The sequence below is a fragment of the Caretta caretta genome, chromosome 2 (assembly GCF_965140235.1).
Source record: "Caretta caretta isolate rCarCar2 chromosome 2, rCarCar1.hap1, whole genome shotgun sequence".
Lineage (NCBI taxonomy): Eukaryota > Metazoa > Chordata > Testudines > Cheloniidae > Caretta > Caretta caretta.
The window spans coordinates 66,789,106-66,808,491 of record NC_134207.1 but is presented as its reverse complement, the minus strand read 5'-3'; the positions used below and the strand labels follow the sequence as shown (position 1 = coordinate 66,808,491).

Sequence of the window (19,386 nt, the reverse complement as noted above, 5' to 3'; positions counted from 1 at the left end):
CATTTTCCACAGTCCGTTCAGAAATGCCATATTTCTACCAGAAACTCATGGATAAGAAGGACTCAGAACAGTCTGAAGATGTATAAAATGGTAACAAATTTGACTTTATAGCGGAGAATTTTCCATCCTCTGCTAAATGTAAGGTGCTACAATACTGAGTCATAATGCAAAGACAAGTAAGATCCTCTAAATTAAAATGCACATGCTGTGGTAAACATGGTTTTCTGAAACACTTTAAACAAGCTAATTAGCTTTTGTTAATCTCTAAACACGCTTGAACGTCATAGTAAAAAATAATTATAAACATACCTGTTTTTATCAAATGATGTTCTAGCCAAACGTGACTGCAATATAGCAGTTATCTAATGAAAAAAGGTTAAAATGTTTTATGTTCCTAATTGCAGTTGGATCATCATCATCAACAACATGCCCTTAAAATATGTCAGGGATTTACCATGGCAGCTTGATCTCCCAGCTTGTCCAGGTGAGAGGCCCGGTTGAGCTATTAAAAAAAGGAGTTACAATTAAATACCATATAGATTCATACTACAGTCAATAGAAGTTGAGGGCACTCAGCAGACTTGCACACTGACTTAACTGAGAAATGACGTGCATTAATTTTAAAAGAATTTTTTACTCAGATCTACTGTTCAAATTTGAAGTCATTTTAATAAGTGGTCTATGCAGACAAGCACCATCAAGAAATAAAAGTTTTCTAAGAGAGACGTATAAGGCAGATTTCAAAATGAGCACTATGTTTGATTAGTGTACTTTACCACAGGTTCTCCAAGCAAATCAGTAGTACTCTGAGGGAAGTGTCCTAAAATCCTTTCATTTGCCTTCAGAAGGTGAAGCTATTCAAACTATTTGCTTAGAGAGATTCTACCTGTATCACATATTCCAAAATTAGATGATGTGGTGGTGAAGTTTGCAAAGCTGACAAACACTTGTACCTGAAGTAGAGTTTGTATAACATCATCCGTCTTCCCAGCAACATCCAACTGAAAGAGGTATTCAGTTTTACCCTAACAAAGACAAAAAGTATGTTTAGTACTGGATGAGAGACTATAATTAAGCACAGTACCAAAAGACCACACACTGTCAAGCCAAAATGTATTTTAAAAGAAGGTGGCATTCTTGAACTATTTTGGATTTCATACCCATAACAAATATACAATAAATTACAAAATGCAGCTTTGTTGGAGTAAATTTGCTTTTTAAATGGTATTTGGCAAGCTAGTCAGTATTTAATAAACATTTTGAGACAAGTTTTCAGATTATTATACTGTTAGAAGTAGGGCTGTCAAGCGATTAAAAAATTAATCGTGATTAATCACACAATTAATTGCACTGTTAAACAATAACAGAATACCATTTAAATATTTAGGTTTTCTGCATTTTCAAATATATTGATTTCAATTACAACACAGAATACAAAATGTAGAATGGTCACTTTATAATTTTGATTCCAAATATTTGCATTGTAAAAAAACAAAAAAAATTCAATTCACCTCATATAAGCACTGTAGTGCAATCTCTTTATCATGAAAGTTGAACTTACAAATGTAGAATTACGTACAAAAAACCCTGCATTCAAAAATAAAATGTAAAACTTTAGAGCCTACAAGTTCACTCAGTCCTAATTCTTGTGCAGCCAATCGCTCAGACAATCAAGTTTGTTTACAGCAGGAGACAATGCTGCCCACTTCTTGTTTACAATGTCACCTGAAAGTGAGAACAGGCGTTTGCATGGCACCGTTGTAGCTGGTGTCTCAAGATATTTACGTGGTAGATGTGCCAAAGATTTACATGTCCCTTCATACTTCAACCACCATTCCAGAGGACATGCATCCAAGCTGATGCGGGTTCTGCTTGATAATGATCCAAAGCAGTGCAGACCTACACATGTTCATTTTCATCATCTGACACAGATGCCACCAGAAGAAGGCTGATTTTCTTTTTTGGTGGTTTGGGTTCTGTAGTTTCCACATCAGACTGTTGCTCTTTTAAGACTTCTGAATGCATGCTCCACATCTCGTCCCTCTCAGATTTTGGAAGGCACTTCAGATTCTTAAACCTTGGGTCGAGTGCTGTAGCTATCGTTTGAAATCTCACATTGGTACCTTCTTTGTGTTTTGTCAAGTCTGCAGTGAAAGTGTTCTTAAGATGAACAACATGAGCTGCGTCATCATCCGAGACTGCTAGAATATGAAATATATGGCAGAAAGCGGGTAAAACAAAGCAGGAGACATATAGTTCTCCCCCAAGGAGTTCAGTCACAAATTTAATTAACACTTTTTTTTTTTTTTTTAATGAGTGTCATCAGCATGGAGGCATGTCCTCTGGAATGGTGGCCAAAGCATGAAGGGGTATATGAATGTTTAGCATATCTGGCATGTCAATACCGTGCAACGCTGGCTACAACAGTGTCATGCGAACGCCTGTTCTCACTTTCAGGTGTCATTGTAAATAAGAACTGGGCAGCATTATCTCCCATAAATGTAAACAAACTTGTTTGTGTGAGCGATTGGCTGAACAAGAAGTAGGACTGAGTGGACTTGCAGGCTCTAAAGTTTTACATTGTTTTCTTTTTGAGTGCAGTTATGTAACAAAAAAATTCTACATTTGTTTAAGTTGCACTCTCACGATAAAAAGATTGCACTACAGTATTTGTATAAGGTGAACTGAAAAATACTATTCTTTTATCATTTTTGCAGTGCAAATATTTGTAATAAAAATATAAAGTGAGCACTGTACACCTTGTATTCTGTGTTGTAATTGAAATCAATATACTTGAAAATGTAGAAAAACATCCAACAATATTTAATAAATTTCAATTGGTATTCTATTGTTTAACAGTGCAATTAAAACTGCAATTAATCCTGATTAATTTTTTTGAGTTAATCGCGTGCGTTAACTGCAATTAACAGACAGCCCTAGTTAGAAGTAAAAGCTTTTAAATGCTTGTACACCTAAAAGAGAGGGTCAACATATTTATTTGTAACTTTAGAACCAGTACATGGTTATCTAGCAACTGACTTTTTATTGTAGGATACAATTAGTGCTACTGTATATCTTTTAGACAAAAGTTTCTAATCTACAACATCTTAGAAGATCAGGCTATACAGGTTTCAGAGTAGCAGCCGTGTTAGTCTGTATTCGCAAAAAGAAAAGGAGTACTTGTGGCACGTTAGAGAAATTGGTTAGTCTCTAAGGTGCCACAAGTACTCCTTTTCTTTAGGCTATACAGGTTAATTGCAGTACAGGTCTCTGAATGAGGAAGGAGAATATGTACAATGGAAAAACACTGAACATTAAAAACAAGGTTCAGTTTTAACTATCTCTATTTTACATCTGCACTCTATTGTATCACAACAAGGAGATCCCAGAATCTTCTGACAACCCTTAAATATGGTATAAAAGTATATCAAATAAACTCCTGTGATTTTTTTAAACATACAACCTAATGAGGCAAGATGAATAGTAAGAGGTATTTGGTGACACTGGGATACAGGTAGATGCAATGAAAGATTTATTTTGCAGAAGAGCCGCTTTTCAGGCTCAAAGAACTAGTGAGATCTGGATTATGTTCAACTCAGTTTTACAGTCCCAGTTCACAGACGGTAGAGAGCAATCCAACTAAGGAAATAAAAATAAAATGTTTGATATGATAGTGAAGAAAATAGGAAGTCTCAAAGAACTTGGGGTTGGAGTGAAGAGAAAGAGGGTTGAACAACAAAGTATTTCTGGTCCTAGCCTGATAGGATGACCCTTATAGCACATTTCGGGAATTGCACCTTTCCTTCAATGACTAGGAGTGACTCTGGGAGATCAAGAGTACTTGTGGCACCTTAGAGACTAACTAATTTATTTGAGCATAAGCTTTTGTGGGCTACAGCCCACTTCATCAGATGCATAGAATGGAACATATAGTAAGAGGATACATATACACATACAGAAAATATGAAAAGGTGGAAGCTGCCAGACCAACACAAATGCTAGAGAATAGTGTCGTGGGTTATTTATAGCCATCTTAGGCAAAAGGTATCTCAGAAAAAGTCCATCTCCCCGGTCACATGGAAAGATAAAAACCACAACTCAGGATATTCTGATTTGTTGGAGAGTGTTACTGCATAGGTGTTATGTAGGATAGGACGAGTGGAGTTTCAAAACACATACACCTAAACTTAGTACCAGAGCAAAGTACTCATATGAGTGTCTGGAATTAGTAATCATTCAGGGGGAAGATCGGTTTGGTAACAGCAGAACAAGTGAGCCCTTGAAGCTATGGAAGAACACTAGGTTTCTTGGTTTAACATGCAGCAATACAGCTTCATCCCTTTATGGTGTTAGTTATGATTCCCTACCACTCACATAAATAAATCATCTCCAGTACCTAAAAATAACTGACACAAACTGGACTGAACTGGTCACGAACTGGACTGAAAAAGTTCCTCTCAAATAGCCAGCCTCCAGTAAATTTGAACTCTGGAGCAAGGACTCAATCTCTTCCCGTCAAGCTCATTCCAGCTGGGTTTGTTGTTGTCCAGGACTGTAACAGGGTGTAGCAGGGCCTCCTTTGCATCTGCCTCTGCTCTGTTCCAAAAACCAAGCAGAGACCTTCTGGCTCAGCAATCATCGGTGCAGTTTATTTACAGTGTGTAATCCCACCACCTTCTCACCATCTAAAGCTTGGAGGTTTCAGCCTTAAGGGCTTCTCAATCTTTGCAACTGGGGGGAGCGAGCTACCCCTCTCCGGTTTCCCCCTTTCTGTCTGCCCCACTTTGGCTTCCTTCCTCTGAGGCTTTTATGCAGCCCCAGGCTAATTGGGCTGGCAGATGTTTCCCCTTTGCCAATCAGGTGCAGGTTTCTCTAGGCAGCTCCAATCTACCTCCCTTAATTGGAGCTGGCGTGACAGAGGCCTGGTTCAACAGTCCTAGCCCAGCATCCTGTCACAAGGACCTTTTCCTGTCAATAAGGTTTTATTTTCTGTACTGCCAACATACTGCTGGTGAATCAGGGGAAAAGCAGTGCAACAAGGTTTTCACTGTTTCCCCCTAACTTTCAAGAGTGCTTATGTTTTATGAATAGAGATCTAGTTAATACAGAGTACTCAGAAAACCTAAAAAAGTTGTGAAGGGAGCAAGAGAGCATTTCCAAGACATGTTGCTGTTCATTATAGAAATAGGAATTTGTGGGCTGTGTTATCCTTGAAATCTTGCCCTTATTTAAGGAAGACAGAACATCTTGAGCAATTTAAACAATTCTTGTGCCTGTTCACTCTTTTCCAGTAACTTTTGGGTAAGAACGAAGTTTGTTGGTATTTGAGCGCTTATGTTCTTTCACAGCAACTTTATAAAAGTTTGTTTCTTTACACTGCATTTTCTTCCATTTGCCTTTCCTTGATCTAATTTAACCTAGCAATTGAAAAGTTTTATATGCATTCAAAGTTTGTTTCAATACCAAGTCATGGCAGCCTTAGACCTTTGAAGACACATCATGCATACATTAAGACAAATACCCAGACACCGTTTATTATACAGTACACAGAAGTACTTATTATGAGTACTTTGCACTTGTTCCCATAAACCTCAGATGGCAATTAAATAAATAATCTTGCTCTTTCAGGAACAAGAGCATAGTTCATATAAAATCCTTAGATTGTTAAAAATAATGAAAAATGTCTACTTACTCTTTCAGTTTTATAGGGTGCAATAATGTTTTGTTCTTTAATGAGAAAAGCCTGAAAAAGGATAAAAGATCATTTAGCCAGAATACGCTTGGACAATAAACTCTCTATGAATTACACTGTTTGGTGATAATGTGTGGATAAAGTGTGTGCGCTCATGAGGTGTATGTGGAGGTCTGCGCAGGGAGGAGAGATCTTCTATTAACTTGGGGTGGAAGCGAGAGGGGAGTGAGAGTGACAGTGACAAAGGGGTCGGAACATGGGCCATTCCTGGCAATTCCTATCTGGTATCCTGTTGCCAAAAGTGGCCAGTACCAGATGCTTCAGAGTAAGGTGCAAGAAACCGAGACGTGGGCAATTATGGAACTACCTTTTTGTAAGGAAAATTTCTTCATTTAGAAATTCATAAAACATCATTCATAAAACTCTTCATTTAGAAGTTGGCTTATGCCCTAAAGCATGAGGACTTGTATCCATTCTTAAACTTCGCAGCTTTTGCTTTGTTTTCTAATCCTATATAATTAGGCTTGGCAGAATTCAATTGTTTTTATATAATTTTGATGGATAATATCAATGTTTATTTTTAAGCTTTTTATCGCTTAAATTTTCACAGTTGCAGGAAAGTATGAAGGGATCAGACAATAATTATTTAGTGACGGTAGATGTTGAGATTCAAAAAGTTAAAGATTTATGACTGTTAAAACAACTTGTCAACATCACTGTTTTGTTAAGTTATGTAAAAAGACCAAAGATAGAAACAAATATTAATAAGAAGGTCAGTTACATTAAATGTTTTTAACTAAATTATGTTATGATGCCTTTCACTCAATTAGCTGTACCCAGAATTTACGTTGCCATTAGCATGGCAGGTTCACTGGTGATACTGCTGAACAAAGGCATTCATAATATATGTGTGTGTGTGTGTGTGTGTGTGTGTGTGTGTGTGTGTGTGTGTGTGTGTGTGTGTGTACACACTAAAACTGATGTAAGAACAGGTTTAACAAGTTGTAAGCACTTTCTGATTTTAAAGACAGTAAATTACTATTAAGCAAGATAGAAGCAGGATTGCACTCTTTTGCTTTGAGTGACTTCTGCTAGCGAGAGCTATCACTTTTCAGCAATATGACCACCACCTACAAAAGGCACAAGTGTTCAATTCAGCCAAGAAGCTTAATTTCTTAAACATCTTTTTTGATTTAGTGCATTTTTATTCTATTCGCTAAAAGACTCCACAACATTTAGAGGATTAAATGCAATGTACAGAAAGAGCACTTAAGTCTAACTATATTTATTGGAAGGCTGTTTGATACACAGACCTTTCCTAGAAATTTTTTTGCATTTAACATTTCTAATGTTGTTCTTTGAATTAGTTTTAATGTTTAAATCAAACTACTATTCCAAACCGTCTTCACTTTCAAGGCCCTGCATGGCCTCTCTCTCATTCACTCTTAAGATTCATAGATTCCAAGGTCAGAACGGTCCATTGAAAAGATGTCACCTCCAACTGGCCACCTGATAAATGTTCAAAAAAAGTACCTTTATGCTTTCTCTCATGCTGCCCTTCATGCTTGGGAGTAGTTCCATGTACACATCCCGAAAGCTACCTCACTATCCTCCTTAAAAACTCTCCTTTTCAGCAATGCCTACAAAAAACTTGACAGTGGGTGCTGGTGTGTTGAGAGCACTGCCGATTGTGCTGACCAATATTGATTCACTGTTTCCTTGTACTCCCCCATCTAGCTCTGTAGACATCTCTTTGGGACAGGGACTGTCTTTTTGTTCTGTCTTTGTACAACATCTAACACAATGGGGTACTGGTCCACGACTAGAGCTCCTAGGTGCTCCGTAATAATCAAACTATGGCTATGAAAGCCCTGACCTAGCAACAAGCTCTGTGCAGGCGCAGAGGTCTGCCCACATTTCAGGATTGGGGCCTAATCCTAAAGTTTGCTTACACTGCAGTTAGCTTGTATTACTGCATGTTAAATGAATATTTTACAGTTTGGAGAACTCTCAAATAGGTATCCCAAATTTAAATTACCATGAAGGTTGAAAGCATCTGTATTACCAAACAAGCATAACAGAAAAGGCTCTTTCAGGTTTTAACATATATTATTATTAATGCATCTTGTTATTCCTCAGAGATAACAAAAGCAGAAGTTACAGTTTTTTAATACTGTTTTGATAACCTCCAATGACCTTCACATTACAGGTTTTATTTCGCAGCTATTATGGCATTAAATACCTTTTCAGTTGCCTATTATTCGCAGTCAAAACAAAAAGCTTCTTATTCAGTCATGCACTGGCAATGAATTTTGAGTTTACAGAGAAAGTAATCCTGACTGCGATTATACTGTACAAATGTTCCATTATAATTCAATATAACTACAACTTATTACAAAATGGATGTAATAATGTCTAATTCTTATATACTAATAAAGGTTTCTCTGCACAGAGTGACATAAATCAGAAAATGTCAATTATATACATTTTATACACTTTAAATTCCCTCTCTTTTATATAAAATACTTTTATATCACAGCTTTCATCCAAGGATTTCAATACGTTACCAGTGTTATAGGCAGTGGTTCTGGAACTAAGAGTACTCCTGCATCCTTTGGCTTGAAGTAGTAATAACAAACACCAAAGACCTGGTTTCCATCATCAGCACCCCCTCACAAAAATTGTTCCAGCACCCTGATTATAGGGAGGAGATGGTAGTGTCTAACTACCCCATATTTAGTTTGCCAAACACTTTCCATTATAAAATGTTTTTGAGATACTGTAAGAGGAATCCTCCTTGGACCACAGATTAGGCTAACGTGTTTTGTTCTTCACAACTTTAACCGGGGAGCATGGGGACGAAAAGGAAAAGAACATAGCTCCACTTTGAGGGACCTGACTGAGTTTGCAGGACTGGTTGTTAGAAAGGCATCTTTATATTTGTAAACAGAGGACATTTTATATAGAAGTTGTTGCTATGGACCCACAACCCCAGAATGTCATTTTTACAGAAGCTCTACACTGAAAAGAGCATAACTAACTGTACTGGGTATAACTACATCAGCATAACTAGTAAAACTTTCCCATGTAGACAATCTAGTAACCTGCCCAAATTAATTTTGGACTGCAGCACTTTGTTCTTTATTAGAGCAAAAACAAGATTACAAGTGTGAAATCTACCAGTGGACCAACATGAAAAATGGGGTGAATTTTTTCCTCAAAAGATTTCATGAAAAGCATGTCCATTTTTTGTTGAAGTCTTTCTAATTTTGAAATTTTTATCTCCGCTCCATTTTAAAAATGAAGCATAGAGTATTGAACATTATTTAAAAATCTGAATTAATCACACCCAAGACACTCCATGCTCTAACATTACTTCCATACTTCATGACCAGTTACCGAAAAATTTAATGCACACGCAGAACAGTGTCCAATCTTTGAACAGAGTTTTCCACTTGAATCTTTCAAAAGACAAATATAAGCCATGGTGATAGTGGAGAGTCAGAAAAACTGAAAGACATGCAGAAAGACCAAAACAAGAAGTATCAAAGCTGGAATACACCTCCCTTGGTTTTTAATGATAAAAGTGATCCTCCTGTATCCATTCATTTCTGAAAATACTATCTTTATTAGGCAATTTGCAATTGAGCATGGAGGTAAATTTATCGTATCTGACTTACCATCTATTCAAGAGATAACCTCAACTCAGTTTGATTTGAACATTTGTGTTTTTCTGTATTTACTTATTTATGAAAGATGTTAAGAAAGGTAATGTGGCATATTGTTTTCTAGTTCACTGTGTCCAATATTGTTTTTTGAAAATACTTAAAGGAACCGTAGAAAAAAAAAACTTTTCTTATTTATGAGCCACAAATTTGTTATATGTATTTCTTACCTGATTGGATACAACAGAAATCACTCCAGGTGTATACCTATAATGCAGATAAGGTACTTGAAATACGAGTATTCAACTTATTAAAAACAAAAATAGAAGTATCTAAACATCTTAAATCCACATACCATGTGAAAGGGTTATTTTCTTCATTATCTTCTGCTGCTTCTATGTTAATACAGTCTCGCAATGGGATCTGCAGGAAGTTATAGAAATACATATTTCTTTAAACATACATTTTAAAAAGAAACTAAGTTACTACCAAATGATCAGACTGGACAATTTACCTTAATAATGGGCTGGATTTGCTCATCTGGTTCAAAAATAATTGATTTTGAGCAGATTTTTAGTGAACCTCTGATTTTCCTAAAAAGAGAAAGGAAAAAAGAAAAAAAAAAGATTTGCATAACTAAATTGAGATCCAATAGCTGAATGACTCCAGTATAATTTTCAAAACACAAATGGCTTTCTACCTTTCATCTCTGCAGTCTTTGTTTATAATATGATTAGCTGTATGCTGTTCAAAGTAATATTCCTCCAGATTAAGAAGGAGCAGCGAAAACCTACAAATAAAAACAACAAGAGGAATTTATTTTTTTTTAAAGAAACTTTGTTCTTCATGCAGAGATCAGACTCTGCATTGTTCTTATTAAAATATACTGTCAAATGGGCAGGAGTAACAATTAAAGACATGTTGGAAACTGGTTTTCATAAAAAATACCACAATTGTGTTTCAGGCATTTCTGAAGTGTTAAAACTCCATATAAGAAATCTTTTATGCTCTGTTACTATTCTGGTCAAAAAAGCAATCCTGATTGCCTGGATGAACCCAGCAGGACCACAAAGACCAGTATAGCTCAACCTGATCAAGGTAAACCAGGGAACAAGTATCACCAAGCACCGTTCACAGAAGCTGACCTCACAGCAGTTTGAAAGGAAACAGGAAGCAATCAATTATTTCAAAATAAGTAAGGCTTCTCTCCACGATATAGCCTTGAATCATTTGATATTATCTATGCCACCATCACTTAGATGTACATGTTCTTGTAAGCATTACAAGGAAAGCATTATGTATATGCATAATCTTTTAAATTATAATAATAAACATTTTTAAAAACTGCACTGTCAAGATTGTTTGGGTAATCTGTGAATAACCACAACAATGAATCCTTCTGAAAGGCCTTGCTTTCTGTATTAGAAATAAAAGGGCAATGTTCCCCCCCACACACACTTTCAGGCAAATTTGTTTCAGCCCTTCTCAGTTCCATTATTTGGTATGAGTGAAAACTAGTGTCTGGCCCTAACCTGTAGGGTCTTTGTGAAATTAGAGAGAACTGTGGATGACTAAGATTTTTCTTCACACCAAAAAGTGGTCAGTTTTCTGGAAGTGTGTAAATCGACTATTGCTATCAGAAATTTGCCATGTGTAAGACACTTAACTAATTAACACTAACTGTTAACAATTATATTAAATAACTCAGCACTATACACATAACCAGCTGATTCAAAGCACATTGAAGCCAATGGAAATACCACCTTTGACTTCAACGTTGTTGGGCTCAAACCTCAAGCGACCCATACTGAAACATCACTTTAAGTTTATCATAGGAAGCACTTGTGTAATATACTCCTTAGGGAATTCTGCACCAAAAAATTAAAAATTCTGCACACAATACTTTAAAATTCTGCAAATTGTATTTGTCAAAATAAAACTATATAATCATGCCACTTTCAATTATTTCGGTAATTTATTCCAAAATACCTGTCAGCAAATAGATCTGTAATAATACAGACAGACAAAAATTCTTCCAGGAGTAGAGATTTAAAGAAACCCCTATGACAGCCCAGTTCCTGTTTCTCTGAGAGTGTCCAGAGGGCCAGACACTCTCAGCCCATCTCCACCAGAGGCCCCCCACCCAGCCCAGACACTCACATCCCCTACTCCCCAGAGGCCAGCTGCCTCCGCCCGCCCCCCAGCCTAGACACTCACGCTTCCTCCCCGCAAGAGCCCAGCTGCAGGCCACCCCAGCCCAGATGCTCAAACCCTGTACTCCTCCAGAGCCCAGGGATCCAGAGGGATAAACAGCTGATGCAGGGTCCCACGCTTGCAGAGAGTTTCCTGCATGGCACCGCCCTCTCCTTCCTTAAGAGCATGCTGGAACTGCAGCTGCTGGGAACCCTCAAGTTCCCTCCCCTTTCTCCTCCCCCTGGCCTTAACTATATGTGAGCTGGGCTTTGCTGGGTCCAGCGGCCCCTAGTGGCGGCCAACATCTCTGCATCACATTTCTGTGGAGGGAAAAAGGAAATTCTGCAGGCACGTTAATTTCTGCAAAATTCTGCATTGCGCAGTGGTGCAGAATTCCCTCAGGGGTATGTAATATAATCAAATTATGTTGCCTCTCTGTAAGTCAAGACAACACACTTTTCATCGATATGGCCACAAGTTGTAGGACCACTATGCAGTTTAATTGCTCAGAAATACATTGATAGGAACACATCATACAATGAGTATCTCATAAATTATTACTTCTTTGAGGATCATTAAATATTTTATCTTAAGTGTGGGATTGGAATGAAAAATAGTAGACTGCTTTTAAAGGCAACAATACCCTTAAAACAGAAGACAAAGGAAAAGGACATCTTTAAGGAGTTAAACAAAAGGGGGCAGCTTTCAAAAGAGCTCAAAGAGTATCTCTCCACAATGTTTTGGAGCTACTAGTAGGAGTGAGCCTCCTAAAGCAGGTCAAGAGACTCGAGTTAGCAGGGTTCATACTAGCACTCTAAACATAGCTGTAGAGACATTGCTTTGAAGTTGCGGCTCAAGCTGGAGCTCAGGCTATGAAGCCTAGGAAGGGGGAAGGGCTTCATATATTGGACTGGAGCATTTAAAATCAAGTCAGCTAAAAGGAACTTCTGGTACCATATCTATCTGAGCCACCCTGCCAACTTTTGGGGCCTTGGGGATGTATTTTAAGAGAGAGCAGGACACCTAGAATACATAGGATTACCATCTACTGTTTCTGAGACCAATGTGAAAAATTATTAAGATAATTATTTATTATTTGTATTATAGCAGTAGAAGGCCAGAGTAAAGAGAAATTCATTTTAATATGGAAATCACAAGAGAATACCACAGAAGTACAGTTTCCCCTTTTTGACATTATCAACACAGTGTGCCAACTCAAACTCTGCTAAAAGAAAAGGAGTACTTGTGGCACCTTAGAGACTAACAAATTTATTTGAGCATAAGCTTTCGTGAGCTACAGCTCACTTCATCAGATGCATTCAGTGGAAAATACAGTGCAGAGATTTCTATACACAGAGAACATGAAACAATGGGTGTTACCATACACACTGTAACGAGAGTGATCAGGTAAGGTGAGCTGTTACCAGCAGGAGAGTGGGGGAGGGGAAACCTTTTGTAGTGATAATTAAGGTGGGCCATTTCCAGCAGTTGACAAGAACCTCTGAGGAACAGTTCGGGGGGAAGGGGGAGAAACATGGGGAAATAGTTTTACTGAAATAGTTTTACTGTAATGACACATCCACTCCCAGTCTTTATTCAAGCCTAAGTTAATTGGATCCAGTTTGCAAATTAATTCCAATTCCACAGTCTCTCATTGGAGTCTGTTTTTGAAGAATTGCCACTTTTAAGTCTGTAATCGAGTGACCAAAGAGATTGAAGTGTTCTCCGACTGGTTTCTGAACGTTGTAATTCTTGACGTCTGATTTGTGTCCATTGATTCTTTTATGTAGAGATTGTCCAGTTTGGCCAATGTACATAGCAGAGGGGCATTGCTGGCACATGATGGCATATACCACATTGGTAGATGCGCAGGTGAACGAGCCTCTGATAGTGTGGGTGATGTGATTAGGCCCTGTGATGGTGCCCCCTGAATAGATATGTGGACACAGTTGGCAATGGGCTTTGTTGCAAGGATAGGTTCCTGGGTTAGTGGTTCTGTTGTGTGGTTGCTAGAGAGTATTTGCTTCAGGGTGGGGAGCTGTCTGTAAGCAAGGACTGGCCTGAGTCCCAAGATCTGAGAGAGTGATGGGTCATCCTTCAGGATAGGTTGTAGATCCTGATGATGCGATGGAGAGGTTTTAGTTGGGGGCTGAAGGTGATGGCTAGTGGCGTTGTTATTTTCTTTGTTGGGCCTGTCCTTTAGTAGGTAACTTCTGGGTACTCTTCTGGCTCTGTCGATCTGTTTCTTCACTTCAGCAGGTGGGTATTGTAGTTGTAAGAATGCTTGATAGAGATCTTGTAGGTGTTCGTCTCTGTCTGAGGGGTTGGAGCAAATGCGGTTGTATTGTAGAGCTTGGCTGTAGACAATGGATCGTGTGGTGTGGTCTGGGTGAAAGCTGGAGGCATGTAGGTAGGCATAGCGGTCAGTAGGTTTCTGGTATAGGGTGGTGTTTATGTGACCATCGCTTATTAGCACTATAGTGTCCAGGAAGTGGATCTCTTGTGTGGACTGGTCCAGGCTGAGGTTGATGGTGGGATGGAAATTGTTGAAATCATGGTGGAATTCCTCAAGGGCTTATTTTCCATGGGTCCAGATGATGAAGATGTCATCAATGTAGCACAAGTAGAGTTGGGGCATTAGGGGACGAGAGCTGAGGAAGCGTTGTTCTAAGTCAGCCATAAAACTGTTGGCATACCATGGGGCCATGTGGGTACCCATAGCAGTGCCGCTGATTTGAAGGTATACATTGTCCCCAAATGTGAAATAGTTATGGGTGAGGACAAAGTCACAAAGTTCAGCCGCCAGATTTGCCCTGACATTATCGGGGATACTGTTTCTGATGGCTTGTAGTCTATCTTTGTGTGGAATGTTGGTGTAGAGGGCTTCTACATCCATAGTGGCAAGGATGGTGTTTTCTGGAAGATCACCGATGGATTGTAGTTTCCTCAGGAAGTCAGTGGTGTCTCGAAGATAGCTGGGAGTGCTGGTAGCATGGGGCCTGAGGAGGGAGTCTACATAGCCAGACAATCCTGCTGTCAAGGTGCCAATGCCTGAGATGATGGGGCGTCCAGGATTTCCAGGTTTATGGATCTTGGGTAGCAGATAGAATACCCCTGGTCGGGGTTCCAGGAACTCTGCTATTCAATATAATTTTTTTCTGGATGTGGAAGCAACTATCCTACCAGTTCCAACATAACGATACCAGCAAGCAGCCAGTGCAAGGAAACTCAATTGAATATACACCATGTCTGCAAGCAGACTGTCTGCAAAGGGGCTACATCCACAGAAATAGTCTCCAGAAAGTGTTCATGGCAATCAGAAGGCATCAATGAAACTCTGGAGACTACCTAAGATCACAAGCTGATCTCACATCTTCAGGTAAAAATATTTGTTGATAGTGGGGGAAAAAACCTTTAGGATGCACATCAGTATCAATGTGTACATTAAAAGAGGAGATGATGTGAGTTTATAGAAACAAATTCAGCTGATATTAAATTAACCTAGTCAGACTGATTGTGAAACAGGAAGCGTTGTAATATTGTGTATTGGCTCACATGGATCTCTCTCTGAAATGGTGTAATGAGATTGTTAAAGTCTATCTCCACACACACATACACGGCTATTTATACATATTTGTTTTAGTTTTTTAAAACACATACCAGAGATGGGGGACTGCCTATTAGTTACTTTCATGAGATGTGCTGAAACCTAAAATACAGCTTGGAAATGGAGGGGTATGAACCTAGTAACTGGAGGCTTGAAAAGCATTTGCTATTGTATAAGAGATTACATATTCATAAAAGATAATCTGTATTTAGGGACTAGAACCTGCAAGGTACTGAGTGATTTCAACTCCCATTGATGTCAGTGGGTGTAGAAAGTGTTTAGCACTTTTTTAATACTGTACATATCACAGTACCAGCTGAATTTAAAATGCCTACATAAGGGTACTTTCTGTAGTAACCAAGAACAACCTATATAGTTTTGCTTGAACAGCTTTCATTTCATAGCTCTGTTTTCTACACTGTGCCAATTAAATTAATGGATTAATTTACTAAGATACAAGAAAAATAAATGTGGAGACAAAGTGGAATATAATTTCTGAAGAAGAAATTAAAAAAAAAAAAATCTTGCCTGCGGAGATGCTAAGACACATGTATAGAAAACTGCTTGAGTACTTGACCCTGAGCAACAGATCATCTACACTTTCATAGAATATCAGGGTTAGAAGGGACCTCAGGAGATCATCTAGTCCAACCGCCTGCTCAAAGCAGGACCAATCCCCAGTTTTTGCCCCAGATCCCTGAATGGCCCCCTCAAGGATTGAACTCACAACCCTGGGTTTAGGAGGCCAATGCTCAAACCACTGAGCTATCGATTGAACATTGTGGGAGAGCAGGGGGAAAGAGTGTTGGCACAAGCCACTGTACCTATGGAGGAAAACAGCCAAACATCCTAATACTAAGAGCTTTTTTACACTACAAAGTTAAATTGAAGTAAATTATGGCAACATACAGCTGCCGCTGTAATTAAACCACCGTAAGATTGCCAACCCTCCAGGATTCTCCTGGAGTCTCCAGGAATTAAAGATTACTCTTTAATTAAAGATTATGTCATGTGATAAACTCTCCAGGAATACATCCAACCAAAACTGGCAACCCTATTGCATGTCCACACTACACTCCTTGTATCAGCAGAGCGCATCCACAGTAACAACTCTTGCATCAGCAAAGAGAGCAGTGCACCATGGGTAGCCCACTCTGCAACTCGCCACCACATACTGCAGGGTGTTTTAGAAAAAGTGTGCAATACCTCATGGGGGCAGGTTCAGAATCCCATGATGCAGTTTTCTCCATCCCATCATTCCATGTAGGTTTCGCCACACTTTTCAACAGGCCCAGTAACCTGCATGCCCGCCATCTCTGTCAGAAAGCATGGATCCTGCACTGCTTTTCAGTATTGTGCTGAGCATTATGAACACATCTGACCCTGCAGCATTTCCTGAGCTGCGAATCTGATGAAGATGCCTTGGTGTTTGCCTTGCTGTGTGCCATGGAAAGAAACAATTCAAATTGCTGCTGGGATTCACAGAGCAGCTGCACACGGGGGACCGTCAGTTCTGGGCCCAAGAAACAAGCACTGAGTGGTGGGCTCGCATCATTATACAGGTATGGGATGATGAGCAGTGACTGCAGAACTTTCGGATGGGCAAGGACACTTTCCTGGAACCATGGATGGAGCTCACCCCAGCCCTCCGGCGCAGCAACACCAAAATGAGAGCTGCATTCACAGTGGAGAAGCAAGTGGTGATCACCATGAGGAAGCTGGCAATGCCAGATTGCTATCAGTCAGTCAGGAATCAGTTTGGAGTCAGTCAACCGTGGGGGTTGCTGTGATGCTACATTTGCAGCTGCTAATGAAACAATGGGCAGAGGTACTACTGTCTGCATTTACTCCTCTTGATCCACACAAGTTACAAGCACAACATTCTCACTTCCCCTTGGGACTCAGAGCATGATGGCAGCCCTAGCCATGCTGAGTATGGCCCGGGGAAGAAGCGGGTGAGTTGGAATAATAGGAAGGGATTGCACTGTGGCATCAGTACAAATGGATAGGGCTACTGCACTGAAAACTAGCTCAGTCTTTCACAGCTGGTGGTGATTGTACCCGATATATCACTCCTGACAGTAACTGAAGTTACAAGGCAACAGCTCCTGCATGCGTCTGGCTGCAGACCAGGTCCATATGCTGCTAGCCTGTGTGCCGCAATGGTGCATCCGGAAATCATTGCCCAGTGGCATGGCAAGGTGTCCGACCATGGGGAAAGAAACAAGGCAGCCCTTCCAAGAAGCCTTGGGCAGAGAATTGCAGACCATTTCCAGGATCTCTATTCCCCAAGAATTCTTCCATCTCTTGCAACATAGCTACCGCCTCTTGGGGAGGTGGATTACCTACGCCAACAGAAGAACCCCTCCCATCGGTGTAGGTCATGTTTACCCTGAAGCACTACAGTGGCACAGCTGTGCGGCTACAGTATTTCAAGTGTAGCTACCCCCTCAAAAGAGTCAGCCTTTAAGCAAGAATCCCAACCATAGCTACAGATGAGCTGACGCTTCATTATAAATTCTTATGAAATTAGAGGGAGCATAGCGGGCTCGGAGAGGTGTTAAGTGCCCATTCATCTCGATGAGTTGGGCCACGTCTACCCTAGAGAGCTTACAGTGGCACCGTGGTACCCATGAGACGGTGCTGCTGTAAGATTGCTTGTGTAGCCGCCCTATGCCAACAGGAGAAAGCTCTCCCATCGACATAATAAAACCACCACCACGAGCGACTGTCGCTATCTTGGCAGGAGAAGCTCTCCTGCTGACACAGCCCTGTCCACACTACCACTTATGCCGGTGAAACTTAAGTCGCTCGGGAGGGTGGTTTTTTTCCCACACCCTTGAGTGACATACGTTTTGCTGACATAAGTGGTAGTAAAGACATGGCCTTGTTCTCAGCTGAAACAGAACACCCAATGGAGATTAACACAGCCTGAAACAATAGCACTGTGATGCACAAACTGATCCATTCATGTCGGTGAGCGTTCCCTTGCCACATCTCAGAAACTCTCCAGTCCTGGGGTGGATCAAACATACCCATCCTCAGTTCCTCACCCCAGTGTGTTGTCCATGAACACCCTGAGCACACCTGTCCTAAATTCCCCACCCACTGGCAGGGCTTCCCCAGATCCTAATTTATATGGAAGGAGGTGGTAGGGAGATGGGTTCAGGCCCCCTTAGAGACACAATAAAACCCAGATCCCAGTTCACATGAGGGGGTAAGGAGAAGGTCCCAGACACTCCTAGAGAGGCAAGTCCCCTCCCTCAAATCTAGCTCACACGGTGGGATCAGACCCCTACAGATGGGCAGGAGCATCCAGATTCTGGAACACAGAGTGGGGCAGTGAGTGGGACATCCCAAGGGACGTCACATCCCCATATATGGGCAGAGTCCCCCCAGATCCTGGCACACCACGAGGGCATGGCTCAGGGCTCAGACACTCCCAAAGGACAGGAACCCCCAGACTGCAGTTAACATGAAAGCACAGCGAGAGGGACTCAGACCTCCTCATTCAGATAGGCAAGCTCCCTCTAAAAGCTGGTTCAAATGGGAGGGAGGCACGGTAGGGGGGTCACAGCCCTGTAGATGTGCTGGGGGCCTCCTGATCATGGCACACACAGGGGAGGGGAATGTGGGGCTGGCAGGCACTTGCCTCTATTCTTCCCCAATCCCCCCGTCACTCATCTCTATGTCCTCCTTCCCACTCCCCCATCTGTCCCCTCCCATCCCCCACTCCTCTCCCCTAGTCCCACCTGCTCTTCCACCCCAATCATCTCCTCTACCAGCAAGCATTTGCTTATGTAGTTTGTTTTCTTTTCAAAAAATGGTTTCAGCACCTTTTGAATATTCTGCTGTATTCAAATTACTTTTCCCCAAAATAAGAACCAACTTTTGACAGAGGCGGATTGGAGCATTGTGTCTGCTTTTTTCACTTCAGATTCTGCCCTGGTTTGGGTTCAAACCTACAATGACTGAGGTGGTGCTCAGATCCAGTGACCATAACTAAAGCTAAGATTTAGTCATGGGTATTTTTAGAAAAAATCATTGACAGGTCATGGGCAACAAACAAAAATTCAAAGCCGAACCTGTCCATGACTTTTACTATACACACATGTGACTAAATCTTAGCTGTCATGGGACCTGCTACTCTGGGGAGCACCCAGGACCAGCGACACTGGCCACTGCTTGGGCGGTCCGTAGGGCCAGCTGCCCGGGGCCACCGAGCAGCG

At 40.5% G+C, this 19,386-nt stretch overlaps 1 protein-coding gene across 5 annotated transcripts in view; it reads right to left on the bottom strand.

Annotated features, from left to right (window-relative positions):
- NSMAF (neutral sphingomyelinase activation associated factor) overlaps positions 1-19,386 on the bottom strand; it is a 56,264-nt gene that overhangs the window by 32,180 nt on the left and 4,698 nt on the right. For 4 of the 5 annotated variants that reach the window (XR_007355325.2, XM_048840744.2, XM_048840745.2 and 1 more), the window contains exons 2-9: positions 10,058-10,147; positions 9,872-9,950; positions 9,713-9,780; positions 9,588-9,624; positions 5,693-5,743; positions 954-1,025; positions 455-502; positions 310-362 (exon numbers count right to left, since the gene is read on the bottom strand). Coding sequence is in view for 4 of the 5 variants with exons in the window: in XM_048840744.2 (XP_048696701.2) it covers positions 310-362; positions 455-502; positions 954-1,025; positions 5,693-5,743; positions 9,588-9,624; positions 9,713-9,780; positions 9,872-9,950; positions 10,058-10,147 (498 nt within the window). In the remaining variant the exon portion in view is untranslated. The remainder of the gene's footprint in view (positions 1-309; positions 363-454; positions 503-953; positions 1,026-5,692; positions 5,744-9,587; positions 9,625-9,712; positions 9,781-9,871; positions 9,951-10,057; positions 10,148-19,386) is intronic. The other variant, XM_048840743.2, reaches the window with a different exon arrangement.